The sequence below is a fragment of the Topomyia yanbarensis genome, chromosome 2, assembly GCF_030247195.1.
Source record: "Topomyia yanbarensis strain Yona2022 chromosome 2, ASM3024719v1, whole genome shotgun sequence".
Classification (NCBI taxonomy): Eukaryota; Metazoa; Arthropoda; class Insecta; order Diptera; family Culicidae; genus Topomyia; species Topomyia yanbarensis.
Window position 1 is genome coordinate 19,449,706 of NC_080671.1, and position 24,651 is coordinate 19,474,356.

Below are 24,651 nucleotides of genomic sequence, written 5' to 3' on the forward strand. Positions count from 1 at the left end.
CTCCGATAAAAACTGAATACTAACCGCCGTACTGCTGGAGAATCTGTCTACGAAAATGCTACAAATGTTACCGAAAAAACAACCCAACCGAAGCCCCAAACAACAAACAGCGGTCAAAATTCGACCCTGCATGCTCTACGACCAGGTGCTGCTGAAGTTGAATTGATTTGTCTTGATCGACGATGAATCAGAGTCGAAAGCGCATCCTAGAGCAAAATACTGGAGCTCAAATATTACAAGGCTCCTGCTAGCGGCAAGTTTCCTAACTCATTCAAGTTTGTTTTCACGAAATAGAATTATGGTTTGGCAAGGGATCAATGATTCATCGACAATGGAGTACAGCTCTGCCTAAACCAGCGGAATCCACCAAATTATTCCAAGTTTCGTCCAACAGACAATCAATGGGCGATAAAGAAGATTAAGGCTGCAGTCACCAATGCTACTCTAATCGGATTAAGAATCAATCAGCCAACCAAAGCCGTGACTTCAGAAGGCGTGCACAAGGCTGATATACGACGTGAAAAAGAAAAGAGAAAATTTCTTCGAAACAATGACGAATGAATTGTTTCTTTTAGTTCTATGAAAAATATGGCATGAGAGATTTTTTGACCAACAATTTTTCCAAGCGAATTGAACTGCGGAACAGAACAAAAGCAAAAATTATCAGCGGTTTAGGGTTTCTATTAAATTGTTCTGAAGAAAAATGTCCATAGAAACTTTGGGTTTAAGCTATGAAGCCATTTCGATTTTTTTTAAATAACTTCACCTCGAATTTTTACAAAGCTTCGGGTGACGAGTAATTTGTATTTAGCTTGCAAACTTTTTTTTTTATTTGATTTCGTGAGGGGTGGCTGATTCCTTCGGGCTCTTTTGGCTGGCTACGCCCTTCATACTAATTTAACTTCGAAATTTGCATCTTAACTCGTAGTTACTGCTTGTTTCCGTTCATTAAAACTCGAATCCTTTTTGTTGATGTGCTTATAAATGTAGTGCACATCTCATTTAGGTCTAGCGTATTCTACAGTCATATGTACAACTTTCGCGCTGGCCGGCAATGGTTGGACATATTGCAACTAAATTACCACTGAGCACGAAAACATACCCTTATTGTGGGAAATTTATATAGTTTAGGACGACTACATGTATTACATGGTTCCTCCAGCCAGGCGGGTTCCCTTCGGAGTTCTCTTTACTCTAACGAACGATTATAATAAACCCTCTGTGGCTACTGCTACCTATGCTAAAGTGCAGTTCCTTGTTTCCAACGGAGGCCGGTAGTTTGCTGACAAAATGTGACAAGTTTAAACTGTTTCTCGCTCAGGAAGTTTGATATCGATTTCTTCGGTCAACAGTTTAGAAAATGTAGCATTCGCCGTTGACCGCTGGATCAACTTGACCTTCGGCATTTTCGCTGTTATGTCTCAATTAAATTTATTTTTTGTTCTGATTCCAAGTTCATGAACCTTGTGCTACTTGAGAGGATCGCTAGTTTCCGTCGCCATTCGCTGCGGTAGCAATCAAATAGAAAGAGGAAACCTATTGCCAGACTCATAACAATGAACCAACGTGACGATTCTCGTTTTTCTCGCCATTGCATTGCTTGTTGTGTAACATGCATGAATAGAGCGCGAAAAATCCTCACATTACAGGGCATCATCGTCGTTAGCAGCTTGCTGTTGGTCAAACGGCGAGCGACGTGGTTACCGATTTGGGCGAATTGGTGGTTATGGTCTTGTTACTGGAACCGGAAAAGGTGTAATGTTCTGTTCGATGGTTTGATTTTGTATTCGTGCATGAATAGATAAATATTCATTTTCTAGGAAAATTGAATGACAGAAGAACGGAAATATGAGTCGAACTGTGATTAATAATAAAATCCACTTGTTTTGAAGTCATGCTTCTTCTTTAGTTAATAACTTTTCTCAGCGAATTTTCACAAACTTGCAATGTTCCACTAATGTGTTCAGTAGAAGAATACCTTTAGGAATATATATTGTTCTAATTGATTGATTGATGAGGTGTTTTTTTTAAGAATTTATTCTCAATGTTAACAGATTTCAATGAATCATACTAATTTCCATATAAACTTTGAAATTTTTGGAGGGTCCGTAGACACAACCGATCCGTACCAAAATTTGCACAATTACTGAGGGCCATAAAAGGAATCAGTAGAGCCTGGTGGAGCTAATAGTCGGAAATTTAATCAGTCTAATAACCATCATTGAAAACATTCTCAGAACGTTCAATCTAAAAGTAGTACTGACCAGGGCAGGAATTGAAATAAAACTAACACATCAAGAATTGTGAGAATAGGATTAAAAGTTTATTTGTTGCGTTCCAACGCAATATATGTAAGATGAACTTTTGTAAATCTGTAATATTGCAGTAATACCTTTGTTTTTATTTACAATTGATTACGCTTATGGAATTAATTGTATTTATATAGTTGTGATTTTTGAATGAAGTTAACTGTTTAAAAAGGACTTATCCAATTCAACTACGAGTATAAATAGTCGAAAATAGTTGTTCACATCTAGATTCTTTGAAGTCTCTTCGATTATTTTTTGTTTGTTTTGTTGCTTTTCACCATATTGCAAACAGGTTCGTGTTGGTTTTGGCATAACGGTAGAATTCTTTCTCGAGTTGAATAATGATTTTTCTGTTCTTGTTTTCAGATTTTTTTTCCGAAAATACATTTGTTTGAGGCTAGCTCAAAATACATTATAACTACTTTGTTTAAATCTAGAAAGATGTAATAGTGTTTTTGATAAGCTATGCATTCCTTGGTTCTGATGAATTCTTTGTGCTTTTCGCTTTACCTGTTCTGAGCCATAATACTGAATCTATTTTATTTAGATGCATTTGATGGGTTTGTCGTGGAAATGGAACATCCTGGAAAGTGTTAGAGCTTCAAGTTATTTTACTCTAGTGCAATGGAACCCATTTAATGAAAGTTACATCTCAAGTATGCACTGTCATACTAGGATTCGTTGGATTGACTGGGATATTTTGGAAAATACATTTTTTGGCTTGAAAAACACGGTGTTAATTTCTTGTCACTATATCCGAGCACCACCATTAGCTAATATTGTTTAGAAATTTGTATTGCTTGCTAAATCAATATTAAAAAAAAAATAAGTTTCTTTAGCAGCTCACAATTATATTGTATTCGATTGGCTACTATTAAATTGCATTTCACTGTTTCGTTAACCCTCCGAAAGTCGCCTAAATGATTCACTGAACAACGAGCAATCGCTACACCTGCTTTCGCTGGATTTTCAAAGTGGTGTGCACTCAGTGCCCTTGCGTGACTGTTGGAGGACAAATGGTACTCTTGGGCAGCTCCTCTCGATCTGGGTCATATTCATTCTTCTCTCACAATAATCTAAAAGTTCTGCCAAGAGCATCAGTACGACAGATGACTTTCGAAATCGAATCTGATTTTCGTGTTAAACAACTACCGCAAAATCAAATGAGAGTTAGATTTGATCGAACTGCATTCGTTCGATGACTGAATCCGTTGCAATCAGGACCGAATTTACGAAATTGTCCGGTTGACAATTCTAATAAAATCCCAGTGTTCGATAATCTTTGCTGCTACATACATTTTATTGCAATGAGTCATTTATGTAATCGACACTGGGAGTGGCGCCACTTAGGATCTCCCTTAATGCGACCCTGGTCGTAATGAAGAATAAGGCTGTGTAGCTCACATGAACTGCCATCGAAGCATCATATAAATATTCGAACGGATGTTCAGGCCGATAGACCAACAAATAATTCTTTGCTTTTCTTTGCCAGTTCTAAACAACAACTGTGGATATCAACCCATTTGGCATCAGCCCCATAGAACATCCAGAATCCATTCATTATTCATTGTTTGTCCCGAGTGACACTTCCCTCCAGGATGTGGCCATCAACTCGGTTCTAGAGTAGGTACCAAGCAAAAATTTTCGTCCAGTCGGGTGCGTGACTATCGATGGGATGATTTAAAAGTGTATTGTTTGCTCATCAGCTACTAGTTGACAGGTGTGTAGTAGGACTGGCTTCTTTTTGAAGCGACTCACAGTGCGGAGGTAAATAAACTCGAAGAACGAGTTGTACAGCAATAATGATTAATTGAGCTTTAGGAGCGGAATAATGGAAGGAGGCATCGCACAGATTTCAATATTGATGTCGCTTGATTGCATTCTGGATGTTGTCCGTGTGGAATTGATGATTCTTCCTTTCAATGTATATCCAATCATTGATGTTTCATAATAAACAGAAGATTTGTAAAAGCTTCCATCGCTTGTCAAATGCAACGACCGTCACTAGTAGGTCATTCGCTTTGTTTTGCCGACATGAGCAGCCAGTTGCTCCTACAATTCTAATCAACCATCAACAACGATTCACATTCCATTTGGTGTTGTATAAACTCTGATAGACAAAACGAAACACTTAGAGATTAGAAATTCAGATGGAAAAGCTATATTTTATGATTTGATTTTCGATTCTTGCACGTACAACTAGATGTTATTAACAAAAATTGTTTTTCCACTGCCCGCAATTCAGCTGGAAAACGAACCTCATTTTCCGGCTGAACTTACTGGATGCTTCTGTGCGTCTGACTGTGTATTTAGGGTGGTTCTGATACATCATTAAATGTTCAGTTCCAGGAATATTACTGGTTCTCTTATTCTAGTGATAATACTATATAATGAAGAAATAACAACACAATATAGGTAACAGTTAAGTTATCTTTGCTACAGATAAGAACAATTGGTGCTTTCTTTTAATGATTAGGCTGATGAGAAGCTATTACAGGATCGCAAATTAGGAAGGTTGTGAAGCCATTCGAATCCGGGCAGTCGCCCGCGATTTGTTGTGTACTTCAGCCGTGCGCAGTGTGATACCGAAGATGTCCTCGTGGTAACGATTCTCGTCCTGAAAAGGTATGGGAAAAACGAATTTTAGTATTGATGCTTAGGGAGTTAAAAATCGACGCTGAATCGAAATTGTCACTAAAGTATATGCCGGGATAGGGTAACTATTTAGCACTGACTGGAAAAATATCTATTTGTGCTAGCTTCAATCCAGCACTAGCTTAGTCCTGTCACCAAGTTAGCGTCGGATTCTGATGAGACGAAGTTGAAACGCAAATTCCATGACTAAGAGGGTATTTTTATTGCAATATAATACCATGTTCACACTACAGAGTTAAAACATGTTATAATAATTAGCAACAAGAAAAATGTCATCAAGATAGCGTTAAAACACGTTTTACCTCGTAGTGTGAACGTAGTATAACTCCTCGCTGTTCAGTACACTGGTTCATGTCTTACGCGGTTTTGTTTTTGTTTTGATTGCGTAGCAATAGGAAAAGTAACGAACCAGAATAATAGAGTCCCGGGTAAAATGCTGTTTCATACTCCAGTTATATGCAAAACCGGTGCAGGATCGTCAAAGTGGAATGCTATCTGAAAGGAAGTGTTCTTGGTTAACTACCAAGAATCCGGACGCCCTAACCGTTCTCGTTGTAGAAAATTAGTCGAACGAGTCTTGGACGGACAAAGGTTATCCCTGAGAAGTTCTCTGAAGTGACATTGCAGCGAGCAAGTCGATCCGAGTCAAGGGAGACGCGACCGTTATTCTTCCAATCGTTCGAAGTAAACAGACCGCTTTTTCCCCCAACTACCAATAGCAGATCGACAAGCAGCCGAGGAGATTGAAGAAATTAAACACGGTGAAAATATGTTTTGTTTTGTTTGTGTTACCAAAATCCGAGTTTTTGTTAGAAAAATCTGTGCTAACCAATAACTTGGAGTCAGCAAATAATCTGAGCTCGAAAAGTCGGTGAGCTGCTACTTGTGAAGCAAAATTTTTATCACATAGTTTGTGTGTGTGGGTGTGTGTACAATCAGTGTTGCCACATTTCATTATGAACTTTGAGAGAAATATACTGTTCCATCCATACTTTTTTGTGAGAAAATCTGTACCAAAAGTTATCTATATATTTCCAGTTCCGACTTATATATGGGAATTACCGAACAATTCAATCTATAATTCAGCAATGAAAACAGCTTTAGAGACATCTCGTCGAACGGACAGCAGGTCGATTCGAGTGTGTATCTTCGTCGCGAGCGGTTGACTCTTGTAGAGCTCCCTTCGAGTCGGTTAATTTTCATTATTTTCGGCGCAGTGTACTGCCTCCCGGTTATAGAAAGTGTCAATAAGGGTGCAATTTTACGATTATATAAAGTTAAGTGGCTTATAAAAGCATTTTCGGCATATTTTTGAGTGACGCGAGTGGTGACAGTTTGTGAAAATCGAAATCCGGCAAATGAAAAAATATCTTTTCCTCGCATTACGGGCCGTCGATTCCCGATGCAAGGACAATAAAAGTGCACAGAAAACATCTAGAAACACAGTGTATATTCTAAAGATAGTGAAAAATGGTTTTTCAGAGAAAAAAATTCAATCCGAAAAGTGAAAAAAGATACGGCAATAAGAAAAATTAGCATATTCAAATAATTGGCGTTTCACCAGCGACTAGCGACTACCAGGTGTCGCCCCAAAATTCTTCGCCCGAAAAATAGGTGGCAAACCAGCCACTCCAGCTCAGCTAATTTCGTCCGCGTCCCTTGTCACCTATGTTTTATTGGGTGTTTTATAGGCGGTGCTATCTTTGGAAATGAGCCGCCTTGGATATTCAACTGTTTTTTTTACTTTCTTATTTTATTTCGTATGAGGAGAGGTTTTGATTCTTTAATATTCGGGAACACGTATCTGCCGGTCGGCAAACTTTTCTTTGGACTGAGAAAACTAATTTCTATGTTTCTTTAGGGCTTGTTTTACCAACGGGGGAACTGATCCAAAGAGCATTCAATGTGCTTAGGGAAAACACATGGTCTTATTTGAGTAGAATGATGACTTCAATCATGTATAAGGTTTGAGAATTGACAATTCGCGAGAGGAATCGGGGACCGGTAAGCAATTACCTTCAGTTATGTCAGCACGAAGAATAAGTGTTTTGCTGTCATGTTCATTCAGCTTTCAATTCTATCTCATGCCTCCACGCGAGTCTAAGTTTATTAATGTCATTTGGTCCTTAGACCGGCGACGACTGGGTGCTATCAGCCTTCTGCCAATAGTAGCAGAATGAGAGGGTGCGAACAGATCTAGCGGAGAAAACAATACCGTCCAAATGAATAGTTGTTGGGAAATCAGCTCCAATAAGACTTTAATTTGACTAGTATCGATGATCGCGGGTACGTACTGAAAATTCGCCGCGTCTGTTTTAATGAATCTAATTTCAAGTTCCGTTATTGGTGGCAAGCCCGTGCATCGTTAACGAGCCTCTGTATTTCCCTTTAATGTTCGATATAATCGTTCGTATACGTGTATTTCGCAAACAATCCGATATTAGAAATAGGAAATACTTTCGTTGATTTATAACATCTCGAGCTATCATAACTCTTTGTGTGTATAACGTGTTATCACTCGGTAGTTTGCAACCCAAAAAATATATTGTGGAGAAGGTATAGCGAAATTAGTCTAAATAATGTCGCAATAAATAGTGATCCGGCCTATTATGCAGATAAGATTAGCTTTTCTAGGCAATACTCCCACGATCGGCTGTGTGGAGTTGAAATTGCTTTTGTTTAGAAAACATAGGATACTCTCGGTAGCCGGCTACACAGTGTTTAAAAAGAACCAAAAACTAAACAAGATCTTCTTTTTCGAGCGATCGTGTTCTCGAAAACTTACTAAACTACTACCTAATGAACTATGTACAGGTCGCATCGCTTGCATGGAGCGAATCCTAGAACACCAACTTCGCGACACCTCGACACCACCGACACGACAAGAGTGTGATGAACCTTCTGTATAAGATTCCTCATTTTATTCAAACGATCACCGGGTAAAATCAGCACCGACACGATAGAAACCACGAAAAAATTCGTCGCGTGATTGAATATTATTAAGAAATATAAGCAGTGCTCCTTATAGCCGGCTTTCCGGAGTTCAAGTTGCTTATTTTGCTAATCGTATTAATACAACAAATGATAAATTTCCCACATTCTCGGCAGCCGGCTGCCCAGAGCAATTATTACATGATAACGCCACTGGCACACTTACTAACAACTCTCCCATTCCCGTGATACATGTGGAGATGCAGAGGATTCCTCGGTCTCTAGTAGCAACATGTATCGGACTAACATTCCTTCCTTTCCCAGAAGATCTGCATTCGGACGTGGCCGGCGTCGGTATTGATCAGCATGCAGGGATCAAAATAGATTGTACAATATGGCTCATCATGTTATTCCCAAGCATGTTGTTCCAATGAACATTTTGCAACCTAATTTGGTTCTGGTCAATAACGGAGTAGCAACTACGGGCGAACTCTTATGCTTATGCTTATGCTTATGCTTATTACCGAACAATTCAATCTATAATTTCAGAACCATAAAACCGATCCGTGCAAACTTTTATGGAAATCTATGGTGATAATATACCTTTAATTCAAGACTAAGACATAGAAATAGGCCTAAGAAATCAGCGTAGTTTATTAATTTTGAAAGATATCCATTTTTCTCGGCACCCCCGGTACCTTCTATGGTGGTCAATATTGCCGAAGAGTCTTTGAGTGGCCATTAGTAAACTAGAACCACAAATCCAAACAATTGGGCTCACAATTTTGAAATTTTTTCGTCTTTTAAAATTGTATTGCTGTATGTGTTGAAATCTGCGTGATCGTACTTTTCACCATGTAATTTAGGAACTGAAAATCGGATACACAAAAAAACTAATAGCAGCCCATGGAAATGTTGTACCTTTAATTTTGTTTGTGAGAATCGGTTAAGAATATTTCAAGAAACTGAGGTGGATAATCTATGGCTAGATTTTTTATGTGACCGTACATTTAATAGCAGCAGCTGATGACAACGTTGTACCTTTCATTTGCTACTGTGTCATCTCCGAGAAACCGATGTGGACATTTTGTTAACATGTCCAGGTCCACACATTCACACATGGATATATACTAGGGTGGCACAAGGGTGTATGAAAAAAATTAAATACCGTAGAACCAAGTTAGAAAAATTTGCAATTCTTCAAGCAATTCCTACGCTACATCTGGACGAAATCGGTTGGAGCATGTTTTAGCACAAACGATTATAAGTTTGTATGGAGTATGGAGATATTCAATTTTCACCAACGATGTAGACACTTACGCATTCTATAAAAAATAACTACAGATAACAGACATTTGGGCTAGAACAAAATTTCTTTAAAAACTTGTGTAATCTTTCAAATTGATATACGGTGGAAAATAATGCATCAGTATTGCCATCTACGCAGGAATCAGTAGCGTCTGGCTCAAATGGCACGGGAGATTTGTGCCTTGCCAAGAATCGTCTTTTCACCATTTTCCTGGGAAGGATTGGGGAAGTGGTAAGGTTAGGGGTAAGGAAAATAGCGACACAGAACAATTAAAACAGAGCATTCTGCACCCCCGGATGAATGCTGAACGATCTGCATGTGCTACAATAGTAGGAATAAAACTTCCATCCCCCGGAGGGATTAAGAATTTTTATTTAAGCAGTGAGCGGATATATCAACACCCCCGAAGAGATATTGTCATTCAAATACGGCTAAAACTATAGCTCTTTACCACACTGGGTTAGGAACAATAGCATATCCTTAAATTTCAGCTCTCTGTACATAGGTTCATCTATGTATGGAGAACCAAAAATCTGGATACGTAATTGCATTAATAAAGTGCAGTTTCATATCAAATGATATGATGTTCCGTAGTCGGATTCACAAAGATCACATGAATAATACTCAGCGCGCTGAATAGTAGCCATGTGATAATTTAGTTTGCAATGTCCAGTCAGTGCCCTGACTAGAATACTGCAGTTGTGCTTGGAAAAATGCAACAAATTCTTTGACATTTTCGGACTCACATCCCGCAGAAAAGTCTTTGTTTGAACGCAAGTTTGCAAACTACGCCAATGTTTGGCTTGTTTGAATGCAGCCCAAGAGCGAATCTTGTGCTTTATCCAACTTATCGACAGTGGTAGAACTGGTTCTGGACCAACGAAATCAGTCGCAGCGCCAGTTTTAGCCAATTCGTCCGCCCATTCCTTATCAGTAATACCGGAATGACCCCTTACCCATAGAAGGTAGATAGCATTTGAAATGCTAAGTTCTTCGATTTGAGTTCGACATGCGATTACTAATTCCGATCTCGAATCTGCCGAACTAAGTGTTTTCAGGGCAACCTGACTGTCAGAGCAAAAATAGATTCTGTTGAACTGCCGATTGTACGCCACACAGAATCGCGAAGATTTCTGCTTGGAATACAGTACAGTATCTACCAAGCAAATGAGATTGGTTTAATCTCATTTAATGACAATAGACACCAGCACCGGCTCGGCCCACTAACAAAGAACCGTGAGTATAACAAACTACGTATTCTTCAAGTTGTCGCTCCATCCAACCAGACAGCCATTCCTCGCAAAGGGGAATTCTCACATTGATAATTTTATTGCGTGTGGCACCAAAAACTGGATTATAACCGCACTGCGCACTTACTATTCTTCTATTAAATTCTTCTCATAGACTGGTTAGTTCAACTGGTCTGTCTATGAAAGTATCATCTCTATCACTTAAAATACATGCGTTTTGACAGCTCGCAGTTTTCGGTAGCAGTTTGATCACTCGCACTGTGAAAGTGCGGAGTCCAGGTTTGTGGGAAGAGCGCAATAAAAGGAAAACTACATGTGAGTGTAAGATCACTGGGAGCAATTGTATACTCATCCCAAGTAACCATTTGGGGCCACAGTCTTGTGTGGCTAGTTGCACGATCTATTGTTCCAGGGCCCAGTAACCTTAAGACGGTATGCACAAGAAGGTGCTTCTTGTTTCAGAAACACATGTAGTGGTTTTATGTTCAAGAGTGCCTCTAGAGCAGCAGTACGTGTTGTCAAGAACGCACCAGTCATCGTCACCAAGACCATCCTCTGAAGATGGTTTAACTTTGATTGGATTGTCATGACTTCTCCCTTCTGCCACCAAACAAGGCACCCGTATGCCAGTATTGGTCTAACAATTGTTGTGAATGTACTTGGGCTTGAGTCCCCATGATTTGCCGAAAGTCCGTCTACATTGGCCGAAGGCCATGCAAACTTTCTGGATCCTGAAATCGATGTGAGCTGTCCAATTAAGTTTTGAGTCAAAAATTACCCCAACGTACTTAACTTGATCTACGATAATAATTTCATAGTAGAAAAACTGCAATGGACGAGCTCCGATTGTAATCCTTCGTTGCGTGAAAAGCACCATTGATTTTTTATTTGGATTAACTGATAGTCCAACATGAAGACACCATTGCTCATCAACACATAAGGCTTATTGCATCAAATCAAAAAGTGTCATTATATGATAATCATCGGCGAAACCATACGTCGGAAACCCAAGCTCGTTAAGTTTTCTCAACAAGCTATCGGTGACAAGGTTACATAAAAGTAGTGACAGCACACCACCTTGTGGACATCCGCAGACACTCAGTTTCCTTATCTCTACTTGTCTTAACGATGAGCACAGATGTCGGTTGCTAAGCATTGCGTGTATCCAGTTCGTGATATAAGAAGATACTCCATGACCGCCTGCTGCTTCCAAAATGGATTCGAAAGACACGTTGTCAAAAGCACCTTCAATATCGAGATAAACTCCTAAACTTGATTACTTTTGTGAAAAAACTTTTTCAATGTTGTAGACAACATTGTGTAACAGGGTGGTAGTAGACTTCCTCGGTTGATATGCATGTTGCATTGCCCAAGCTACCATCACGAATGTAGTGGTCGATTAAACGTTCCACTGATTTGAGAAGGAAGGAGGTCAGACTAATTAGTCTAAAGCTCTTTGCCTCCTCATAAGTGACGCGGCCACCTTTGGGAATAAATTTGAATCAGTTATTTCCCGCCACGCTAATGGAATGTATCCTTTTGCAAGACTACAAGCAAGAACCTTTTTCAAAATATGCTTGAAGTGTTCATACCCTTTTTGTAGTAGAACTGGAATAATTCCGTCCTTTCCCGGAGACTTATACGGATCGATTCGGTTGTCACAATTCTACGAGCAAATGCCCAAGAATCAGAACTACCTGAAAAGAACACAGGGGAAGTCGTCAGTGATGGCTCCGTACAGCCTGGAAAGTGTGTGTCAAAAAGACAGTACTACATCTTCATCAGACGAGTATTCACCATTAGCAGTTCTAATGGAACTGACATGAAAGTCTTTGGATTTCGAAAGTAACTTATTTAATCTACTAGTCTCGTTGAGACTTGAGACATTTGTGCAGAGACTTTTCCAACCACTCCGCTCAGAGGATCGAGGGCATTTCTGTATGCTTTGCGAGCCAACTTAAATGCCTCCGACCCGTCCCTGCGTCTGCGATGCTAAGCTCTTCTACATAACTTTTTGAGTCGAACAAGTTCGGTATTTCACCAAGGTGTTCCTCTATAGAAGCACGCATAACTCGAAACCGACAAGACTCTTGGTATGCTGCTACTATGAGTGAGCTTGTTTTATCCACGACCTCATCCAAGTCACGTGGCGATTCAATCGTCGGAAGATACCCATGAAACCTAGTCGCTAAGCCCTCATCGTAGAGGTCCTAGTTCGTAGATTTGGGATTACGGTAGGTGACGATATCTAGTGAGACGTTTAAATTATCAAAGACGATGTACTTATGTTCAGATAACGACGGTTCGAGCTCGTTTGGTACGAGCCAGTTTGTCAACTCATGCGTAATACTGTCAGAGCAGACAGTTACATCTAACACCTCTTCTCTGCCAGCTCGTGCAAATGTTGGGCGGTTTCCTGCACTGAGAATGTGCAGATTTGTACTACTTAAGTATTTCATTAATTCGGTGCCTCTCAAATTCATATCTGAGCTACCCCAAATTATGTGGTGGGCATTTGCATCACTGCCGATTATGAGAGAAATCCATTTCTGCCATAGTATGATACAACCCTTTTGAAATCATCAGAAGGTGATGGTTCATTATGCCGAACAATAGACGTACTTCTTGTTTATGTTGTCAACAGTCATATTTACCGTGACAACACAAATATCGCGAGTTGTGAGGTCGGATATAAGACATGCGTAAATAGCACTATTCGCAAGTATACATGCGCGAGGCAATTCAAGTGGATTTGTCAAGCCATTTTTGTTGAAAGCTACGAAGACGGGGTTAAGTAGCTGTTCAACATAGAAGTTTCCATTATGGAAATAATGGTTCTTGAATCAAAGCTATGGAAGCTTTTCCTTCCTGCACAAGGTGGGATAGAATCATGGTTCATGTCGTTTGTGCATTATATGCTATTTGAAACAACACATTGGATCTGTTTTCGAAAGCCGTGACGATTTTGCTAGTGAATCGTGGATTCCGTTGAATATCATAGTGCATAGTTCATAGCTCAAGTCCTTCCAATAAAACAGAACTGAATTAAATACTATCAAGTTTGACCAGAATTAGAGAATGTTAAAACTTATGCCTCTGGCTGCATTTACTCGAATATCAAAATTGTGTAATTGTTGAAATGTTTCACCACAGTAAATGAAATGCCATTTATTGTGGTGAAACTTTTCAACAATTACACTATTTTGAATGCATCCTACTAATCATACGTCCCCATCCTAAATTCTACATGTGACATAATTGCCCCGCTGCACTAATAAGTTCACTTTAAGTCAACCTCATGGGGGTGACTAATCTATCGGTCAATTACTTGATGACTTCCATAAACCCAGACTCTTGGCTGAACTCACTCGAGGCGATTTTCTTCCACGGAACTTACCTCGCTACGGTAGAGCAGTAAAATTGATTTATCGTTATAACGATCGATTGTTTGTCACCGACTGATATCCGTAAACAAAACGTGGATTTTAAATTTGCACGCTCGAATCCAACGGTCAAAATTGCTCGCAAATCCGCGAACCCCGCTGAATCACATCTGCCTGGGACAGGACGGAAAGCGAAGATGACGACGACGCCATACGAGTCAACCGTCAACCGAATCGCATTTGGTAATTAAACTTGAAATTCCGTACGTGACAGACTGACAGACTAACTGACTGACTAACTGATTGAGAATCGATTGCACAGAGGCGCTGAATGTGTTATGGCGGCGGAGTGCGTACAAACCCCAATAGGACAACCGAAGGTAGAGGGCGTCGATCTTCACTAACGTTTATCAGTAGAACCGTGCATGTAAGTTTGTACGTTTCGGTGTGATCAAGTTTCGCGGAATGCACGGGTGTTGAATGACTCCTGCGTTCTACGAAAATACAGAAGCGAAAAGTGAGAAACAATAATGCTACGTGCCTCGAATCGATGTGACTTTACGTTCGTTGGTCGTTCGTGGGGTTACTGAAATCTGCACAATATATTTTAGAATCTCGTTTTTTGATTAGTTGTCTCTATGCACACTCACTGTAGCGATTATATTGAATGTCAACGATACTGATTAGATGTCGGTTGTCCTCGTGTCCAGGTAGGAGCACGGGAAACCGATCGAATGTTACATGGTAATTGATTCTATAGCGTGTTCAAATTGCGTTGCCAAACTTTTTTCTGAAACTATTTCGCTCCATCCCGTAGAAAATACCACCAGCATCTAATATTATGGGTAAATTTAAAATTATTAGATTTCCTAGTAAACATATTTTTCAATTCTACCGACTCATCCGTTTAACGTTTCGGCACCACTGCGGCAGTCTAATTCAGAGACATGAATCGATTCTTGCCACCAACTTCAACCGTAGGATTGAGCGTACAATAAAAAAGCAATAAAACGCCGCCGTTGCACGTTTTGTCGCCAATACGGCGTATTTGTGCCACAAGGACAACGAACAGTGTCCGGGACTGTGCACGTGACTTCAATTTTGGCCGGCACGTTTCTATTGGTGGGTACTTTGACTGTCGATTATCACGTTGCTTCCGCACAGTGATGATTCCGTCAATCAGATCGATAACAACGACTATGCACATCATCGAACTGATAATCGTGCTCAATGTGCCGGTCGAGTCCGATAAAATTAAACTCATGGACAATCGTTTTCCGTGTCCGTTACTAGAATTGACATGTTTTCCACCCTAGATTTAATTGGAAATTCCTGTGCAAGTGACAACTTCGCGATTGATGTACACGAGCAGTTATTTGTCAAGCTAGAATTGTAGTTGTCAATTGTCGAACTCACCCGCAGTGACAGCATGTATTTTTCCATCTCGGACTCGGTTTTGGTCAGCTTGGTAGCGAGAATTTTCCGCAGTGTCTGGTACACGTGTTCGGCCATCGTGACATCGCCGCATACGTAAATGTGTGCCTTTTCGTTCCAGATGAGGTCGAAAATGGAATCCGATTCCTTGAGGGCCAAATCTTGCACGTAGGTCTGGAAGGGATGGTTTCATTACAACATAACCTTGTTTAATGTCATCTAACCTACCTTAGGTACATTTTCTTCTCGGGATAGGGCTAAGAAAACGCGGTCCAGAATTCCAGTTTGTAACATTTCTTGCTTTTCGTCGCTGTACAGATCCACTTTTTTCGTTCGGCACCCAAAGAAAAGCCATACCTTTGGAATCTGTAAAGTATTATCATAAGACACATTAGATTGTTTTTAATTGTTTAAAATAAAACTAAAAATCTTTAAAATAGTACCTTAGTATCCGGAAGTTCCGCTTTCACAGTACTCCATTCCTGCCAGAACGATCGGAACGGCGCTATACCGGTACCAGGTCCAATCAGAATCACCGGTCTGTCCGGATCCTTGGACATGTGGAAAGAAGAGGCACTCCTTACGAACAGATACAGCTTAGCGGTCTCATCCAGGTTGGCCAGATAGTTGGAGCAAACGCCGTAATGTTCGGCCCCTTCTCCGTCTGTTATAAAAAAATGAAGCAAGCTGTTAAAATATTCCGTACTACTCATTGAAACTACCTTCGGCCCTGTAGGTCACAATGGCAACTGTGAGATGAATTTCGTTGGAATACTTTCGCGGTGAAGATGAAATTGAATAGAAGCGCGGTTGAAGGGCGTTGAGTTGCGCTACTAGGACTGTAGCAGGAGGTTTACATGAGGGGAATTCTTCAAGAACTTCCAAAAGGTGGGGTAGCTTCCAGTAACGCCAGTCTTCATAAACGGAAGATTCCTAGAATGATTTAAACATGCGATCACGATAATCGATTATGATAAATAACTCGTAAGGGTACGTTACATTTGCCAACATTGAGAGTCGTTCCTCGTCTTCTTTGTCTTCGCAGTACGAAGCTAGGAAGGTTAGTAGCTGCCTCGAAGGTGGTGTCGTGATGTCTAAAAACCTAGTCAAAAGCGTCCGGAGTGAACATACCGGAATACGCTCGTGCGGTTCCCACGATTTGTATACCCCTGAAAGTTTATCGGGATATATCAAAAAGTCTAAATATTTTGAAATACTAGATTTGAACGTGTTACCATTTTGGGTTTGTTTTTCTTTGAGAACTTGTAGCTGCAGCATTTCGTCAGGATCAGTGACGCCAGATAGTCGTTGTATGATTCCATCGACAATTTCTGCCCTGTTAGCGGGAAAAATTCCCACGTGATCGCCCGGCTCATAATCCATCTGCAAGGATAATGAAAAAAGTATTAAGTAGAATTTCACATTTCTTATAAATAAAATGTACTCATAGAATCCGCTTAACCTTTTCCGAGGTTCGCAGTAGAAATAGGCGCGCTAGGGTTTTTTCGGACCCGTAAACAAACCCGAAACCGAATATTATTTTTGCAAGTTGACCCGAACCCGAAGCGTATCAGGATTTAAAAATAAGTGCAGAACCCGAACCTGACCCGGACATTAATCTGAACCCGACCGTACCTGCATTAAAAAACGATATCCGACCAGAACCCGATTTTCAATTAATAACTTCAACCGTATTTGCCTAAAATATTAGAGGATCTCTGGAATAAGTCGATGCTGCTGTTTTCAATTTTTATTTCCCTGCAAATTGTCGTAAAGCTTCTCTAATAGGCTAATTTTTTCCTACATTGAGTTAATAAGCTGACAAATGTATTCATATAGAGAGAAAATTTAATAAAGGGTTTTGTACAAAAAAATGCCATTTGAATTTTGTTCAAATTTTATTCCGCATACATTATATACATGAAATCATTCCACTTTAATCAAACTGATCAATTTTTTTAGTAACAGCAAACATTTTTGTCAATGAATCATACAAAAAGAATATTTATTTGGTTGCTAATTTCGAAATCAAAAAAATGATAAAAGCCATTCATATTACTCCCATACACTGGTTTTTCTTTGTGTATGTAAACTTAAGAAAGTAAATTTACAACAAAAATACTCGAGAAACTTCACAAAAAATGATAAATGTTTTCCCGCTGTACAGTTCCGCAAAATTTCTATAATGAAATTTACCAAATGATTAACTTCCAATTCAACACAATGCTATATTTCTCTCTATTGAGGACAGAATCAGGTAAACACTTTTTTTTCCACTGAGAAGAAAATTGTTTAAAACCATATTTGTGTATGCAGTGCACAAAACTTATAACTAAATTAGTTAGAGAATTCTAGTCTAGCTGTTCGACCATCTATGGAAGTTGTCCTTTAATGTCAGCTTCTCTCTCCGAACAGCCTAGATAAGCCGTGTAGTGTCGGTAGTGGTTGTTTTAACCGGCTAAGAATTACAACTCAATGGCGAACGGAGCCTGGAAAGAGTTGGGCGAACTCCCCAGTATGCTGCATTACGCAGCGGAACGTTCACTCTACGCACCGAAGTTTTTTTCACCGATGATCCGCTTAATTTTGCCGAATTTTTTTTGGCTGGGGATTTGCTGGAATACTCTCGGCTGATGGTAGTTCGGTGAAGTTTTGTTGAGTTTCGATTATCAAATTTCGATGTGTATCCGGCCGTGTGGTATCCGGCCTAGAATTGAGCCACTGGGGTCCCGCTCCCATGTCGTAGGAGGCGACTGAAAGTAGGAGAGTCAAGGTGTAGTTCTGTGCCGAGGACTTAATGACTGGAGGGTCTAAAATATGCCAGTCGCGCACGGAGCATTTTGGGTTTTGCCCTTACTGTGTTATGCGAATCTGACACAGTGGACCATTATTTTCTTCGTAAATCGTGGGAATCAAATGATCATGTCCCATTTAAACCTGATATGGCTCGCTATATGCGTTAACATCCCAACTCGCTTGGTGTCCTCTAGTTGTTGTGCAATTTATGTTGGAAATGAAATGTACAGTTCTCTTATCAACAATGGTTAGAATAGCACAAATCAATCTCCAGCATAAACGTATAACTATGAATTTATCTCGACTCATGCAGGAAGGTTATGTTTCCATAGCATTGGTTCAAGAATCGTATTTCCATAAAGGAAACTTCTATTTTGGAAAGTTATATAACACTGCCTTCATTGCTTACAACAAAACAGGCATGACTAACCCACGTGAAATGCCTCCTGCTTTCATTCTTGCAAATAAGCCTATTGATGCGTTTCTCATGTAGGAGCTCACAACTCGCGATATCTATGTTGTCACAGTTACACTGACTGTCGGGAACGTAGACAAATATATATATATATATATATATATATATATATATATATATATATATATATATATATATATATATATATATATATATATATATATATATATATATATATATATATATATATATATATATATATATATATATATATATATATATATATATATATATATATATATATATATATATATATATATATATATATATATATATATATATATATATATATTGTTCAGCATATCTACCGCATAACGAGTCATCTCCTTCTGATGATTTCAAAAGCGTTGTATCATATTGTAGCAGAAATAGGCTTCCGCTCATTATCGGCAGTGATGCGAATGCTCATCACATCATTTGGGGCAGCTCAGACATCAATCTGAGAGGCTCTGAACTGATGGAGTACATAAGTAGTACAAATCTCCTTATTCTGAATGTAGGAAACCGACCAACTTTTGCGAGGTCTGGGAGGGAGGAGGTGTTAGACATAACACTTTGCTCTGATAGAATTTTGCATGAGCTGGGAAATTGGCAGGTTCCAAATGAAACTGAACCGTCTCTATCCGATCATAAATATATATTTTTCAATCATTTTAATGTCACCTTCAATGTGGTAACATATCGTAATCCTAAATCTACAAACTGGGACCTCTTTTTGTAAAACTTGGCGACTAAATTTCATGGATATTTTCCAACAATCAGTCAACTAGACGACTTAGATGACGTCGTGGATACGACAAACTCATTCACATTAGCATCCTACGAGGAAGCTTGTCCACTTCGTACTGTTAAATCGACCCTTGGTGGAGGGCTGAGCTTGAAAAAATGAAGGAAGTGATGAGAAGAGCTTGGAACCGGCGTCAGCGTGATGACTCCAGGGCTTTCAGGTCAGCTCGTAGTGCATATAAGAAATGTCTTAGATCTGCAGAACGCGGAGGGTGGCAAAACCTATGCATTAATGTCTCTAGTCTGAACGAGGCTAGCAGGTTAAATAAAATTCTCTCCAAATCGAATGATTTTCAGATGAACTCCTTAAAAACCAGAGATGGTGTTTATGTGACGGACGAAAGAGATGTTCTTAATTGTCTCTACGACACACACTTTCCAGGTTGTATCGATCCGGAGCTGAACAATGTTCACAGATCTCATTCTGATGATTCGGGCTCGTGGGGGTCAGCTAGCACATTGGTTTTCACTGAATCGGTCAAGTGGGCAGTTGACAACTTTGCTCCATACAAATCACCCGGAAAAGATGGAATACTTCCCGTTCTACTGCAAAAGGGATTTGATATTCTTAAACATGTTTTGAAAAAGATTATGCTTTCTAGTCTTACTACCGGGTATATCCCGAAAGCATGGCGAGAAATAACTGTTAGATTTACTCCCAAAGGGGGGCGCTCAAGCTATGAAGAAGCCAAGAGTTTTAAGCCTATTAGATTAAGTTGTTTTCTTCTGAAAGCTTTGGAACGGATAATCGATCATCACATCAGGAACGTTAGTTTAGTTGAATATCCACTGCACAAAATGCAACATGCATGTCAGTGTGGGAAATCTACGATCACTCTTCATCACGATGTTGTTCACAACATTATTATTATTATTATTAATCTTTATTCTTTCATCTGACTATTGTCTACATGAAATAAAACTTAAACCTATATCCTGCAACTATTCCGAATCCGTCCGATGAAGCGGGAGGACGACTCACCAAATTCTTGCATCTCCTCAACAGTCGTAAAGGTGCGAATCATTGCCGTTATCGGTTCGTGATAACCAAAGGTTGTCCGGTGAAACCGAGGCTCGAGAAGAGAACCATTACGTAAAGGTCTTGGTGGCACTCGTATGTTTAGCAATGATAGAAGTTTCGAGCAGTCGACTTCGCCATTCAGCAGCTTGGCAACAAATCCCGCTTGTTGAATTCTCCGCCGACGTTCTAAAGTGTCTATGTTCAGCAATTTACAGCGATCAGAATATGGTGGAAGATTATGAGGATCGCGCCACGTTAGATTTCGCAGGGCCAATCTAATGAATTTACGCTGCACACTTTCAATCCTTAAGATCGAATTCAACTGAAAAGGAATCCAAACTACTGATGCACTTTCTAAAATTGGCCGGACGAGCGAGCAGTAGAGAGCTTTCAGGCAGTACGGGTCAGTGAAGTCCTTCGCTATTTTCGAGATGAACCCCAATTGCCTGTTTGCTTTTGCGATGACAGCTATACGGTGTAGGCTAAAAGTAAGTTTATGATCGAGCAACACTCCCAGATCACTGAATCGATCAGTTCTTTGCAGAACCTCGCCATTGATAGTGTAGTCGAAATTTAGTGGTTGCCTGAGACGGTAGTAGGACATAACCATACACTTTGGAATGCTTACGGACAGCTTATTTCGTTCACACCAATCAACGAACAGATTCAATATTGATTGGAGGCGAACACAATCGTCGATGTTACGCACAATAAAATACAGCTTTAGATCGTCTGCGTATGCAAGTCTACACCCTGGTGCAAGTAACAGCATTACATCATTGAAGTATAGCACAAACAGTAGTGGGCCGAGATTACTGCCCTGTGGTACTCCAGATGGGTTGGTGAAACACGACGAAGTTCTCGATTCGAGCTTGACACGAAGAGACCTACCAGTCAGATAAGATTTCAGCCATTGAACAAAGCTTGGAGAACTTAGCTAAAAGAATATCATGATTAATCGAATCAAACGCTGCTTTTAGATCGGTGTAAATAACGTCCACTTGTGTCCCGCGCTCCAACTGTTCAAAACAGGTAGTAGTGAAATCGAGAAGATTCGTTGTGACGGATCGTCACTCACAATAATCTCGAAGATTTTTGATGCCGCAGATAAACTGGTGATCCCTCTATAGTTCGTGACAAAGATTGCCTGGCCTGTCTCCTTTTTTATGGACAGGAACCATGAACGACTGCTTCCAAATTGCAGGAAATTTCGAATCAGCGAACGATTGGTTGAATATTCTGCATAGCGGTTCTGCAAGGGCACCAATGTTACGGCATAGCACCACAGAAGGAATGCCGTCAGGGCCAGGCGAGAATGTACTTTTTAATTTCTTTGCGGCTTTTGTAACCATTGCAGGTGTAACCTCAAAGCTATCAAAATCTAATAGGTTACTTGGAACATTTAATAGTGCTAAATCCAGTTCTGATGACGTAACCGATTGCGCAGCAAATATCGACGAAAAATGAGTATCAAACAATTCGCATTTCTCATCGCTTATTGATGACTCCACATTGGGGAGAAAAACATTAGATGGAATTGAGGAAAGCTTTCTCTTCGAGTTCACATAGTTCCAAATTTTTTTAGGATTTCGTTTCAACCCAGATTGCACCCGCAAAACGTACGATTTATACAGCGAGGAATTCAGCTGACGATACTCATTACATGCAAGATGAAAGTTACGTTTGTTTTCAAGTGAGCGGTGATGTCGTAACCTACGCTGGGAAGCGTTACGTTTCCGTTTTAATTTTCTCAGAAGAGACGTGCTCCATACGGGGAAAATAGCGGGGCGACGGACCGGTACATTCGCATCCATCCAATTGTTTAACATAGCACAAAACGTTTCAGCCATATCATCAGAATTCTGTCCATCCAAAAGAACTGCCCAATTGATTACTGACAGAGTATTCAAAAGTGCATCGAAATCGATTTTGTTATAGTCCAACGGCAACAACTCGCAATCAGTATTATCATAGGTTGATTCACGCATGTCTGGTACCAAAGATGGTAGGCTAATCAACAACGGCGGATGATGAAGATCAACGGGCAGCAGCGGTGAAATAGAACACATTACATCAATCAGCATATCTAGTGAGCAGAAGAGCAAGTCAAGTGTGCGCTCTAAATGATTGCGTATGAAATTGGTCTGATGCAAGTTAAGAAAGTCCATACCATCAACCAATAAGGAGCCTGCAGCAGATAGGACCACTGAGTCACACGGGCGATTTCCATCATCATCCTTCATCCAGGATATCCTAGGCTGGTTATAGTCACCGCAAACTAGCACATGATCTGTGTCGGATCCATTTTCACACAATTCATGGATCGATTCAATATGCGCATTCAGTATCCCGACATCCTTACTCTTGTCGGGGGGAACATAAATGGCACACAATAACAGTCGTTTGGATCCAATGGTCATCGACACACACACTTGCTCTAACGTTTCTCCTCTGGTTACGTTCACATTAGAGCTGATGAATCGATGATGCACAGCAATCAGCACGCCTCCAAAACCTGCTTTGGTGCTATTTTTCGAGCTCCGGTCGCAGCGGTATACGCTGTAGCTGCTTCCAAAAAGCTGTGACGAATTAATAGCTGCGTTGAGACCCGTCTCGATCAAAATAATGACATCTAAGTTACAGTCCAGTGTGTTACAATAGAAATCGTCGATCTTAGTCCGAATTCCTCTTATATTCTGATAATAAATCCATAGATGCCGATCATCACGGGTCGAGTGCTGCAATTGGGAAGCATCAGGTCCGGAAATATTTGGTACAGTAGAAAGATACTTGCCTTTGGTAGAAACCCTAGGGTTCCCATCATCAACAGAAACTCGCAGAGAATAATTATTACGGATTGAGGAAACCCTAGAGTCTCCACCGTCTGGAGGAAGAAGCCTTACATAGTTGTCAGGATGAAGTGGCTTTACGGTAACTGAAGATTGCGATTTATTGCTTCTTGGTTTTTTAAGTAGTCGACGAATTCACGAAATAAAATTCCTTCCGGCCAAGTAGTAGCGTCAAGAGCAAGTTCCTTTATTGATGGACCCAGACCAATTTTAAAGGACACATACGTTAAATTGGTTGTATCCATATTTTTTGGGACCAGACGCACAATATCAGCTGGTTCAGTTGATTTCAAACAGCGTGAGACAATTTTATGCATGTCATCAACAGTAACTAAAGGATGCAAGCCGGATAAATAGAGCCAAAATTTCGGCGGGCGAGCCGCAGGTGTCAGAGAGGGAGCAGACAAATCGCTGAGGTCGATGGTATTTGTTCCACGATCTGATGGTACACTGATAGGTTGTCCTTCATTACCACGACGGCGCTTAATGCTGAGTTTTGGCCAGGCAATCTTTGAGCGAATCGAAAGTTTATCTGCAGAAGCATCCATCGGAATGCAACGATCAACTTTATCACTTAGCTTTTCAACTAGCTTGAACAGTTGTTCAACCTGGGACGGCAGACCACCTTCAATTGGCGAAGTGGTTTCGGGAGCAATCTTATCGGACAGATATGATTTTACACTGCGGCCATTCAATTCATTTCGGCAAACCACACAAACATATAGAGCTTTGCCTTGCGCGAAGAGCTCCCTATTTGCACGGCTCAATCCGAATCCACAGCACTGTTGACTAATATGGAAATAACTTTCGCAGAAGCCACATTGTAATGATTCGATTTGATTCATATCTCCTTGACATTCACCGCACTGTTTTTTATTCTCCATGATCGCAGATCGAGAGCAGAACAAAGGCAACAAACGGCTTCTGTCAGAAAGTAGGTGAGCGGTACAGAATAAAATCTGTTTGGTGTAATAGATAACAGCAACAATTGATGAAATTCACTGCAATACGACGACGGGTGAAACGACCAACAAGATGATAATATCAAAACAATTAAAACGACAAAAAATCACGAATTAAAATCAATTATAGTAAGCTACAAACAGTTGCTTGTCCGTGCAATACCAATCACAACTCAAACTCAGAATTTACAGAAGGAGATTGAGAAAGCCTTCTCGCTCAAGCAATCTAGCTTGGGTGTATTCCTAGATATTGAGGGTGCTTTTGACAATGTGTCCTTCCAGTCTATTCTGGAAGCGACGCGCGGTCATGGGATACCTGCATGTCTCTCGGGTTGGATAAACGCAATGCTTAGTAACCGCATACTTTGCTCGTCACTGCGACAGGCTGAGATACGGAAGTTGAGTGTTTGCGGTTGTCCTCAGGGTGGCGTTCTGTCACATTTGTTATGGAACTTAGTAGCTGACGGCTTGTTGAAGAAACTCAATGAGCT

The 24,651-nt window shown here is 40.2% G+C and overlaps 1 protein-coding gene across 1 annotated transcript in view; it reads right to left on the reverse strand.

The window, feature by feature from the left end:
- Positions 1–2,296: 2,296 nt before the first annotated feature.
- Positions 2,297–24,651, reverse strand: part of LOC131683240 (nitric oxide synthase) — a 251,568-nt gene continuing 229,213 nt past the window's right edge. The window contains exons 16-22 of the mRNA XM_058965073.1: positions 16,507–16,654; positions 16,271–16,440; positions 15,994–16,204; positions 15,715–15,935; positions 15,500–15,637; positions 15,254–15,445; positions 2,297–4,926 (exon numbers count right to left, since the gene is read on the reverse strand). Coding sequence (XP_058821056.1) covers positions 4,816–4,926; positions 15,254–15,445; positions 15,500–15,637; positions 15,715–15,935; positions 15,994–16,204; positions 16,271–16,440; positions 16,507–16,654 — 1,191 coding nt within the window. The 3' untranslated portion in view covers positions 2,297–4,815. The remainder of the gene's footprint in view (positions 4,927–15,253; positions 15,446–15,499; positions 15,638–15,714; positions 15,936–15,993; positions 16,205–16,270; positions 16,441–16,506; positions 16,655–24,651) is intronic.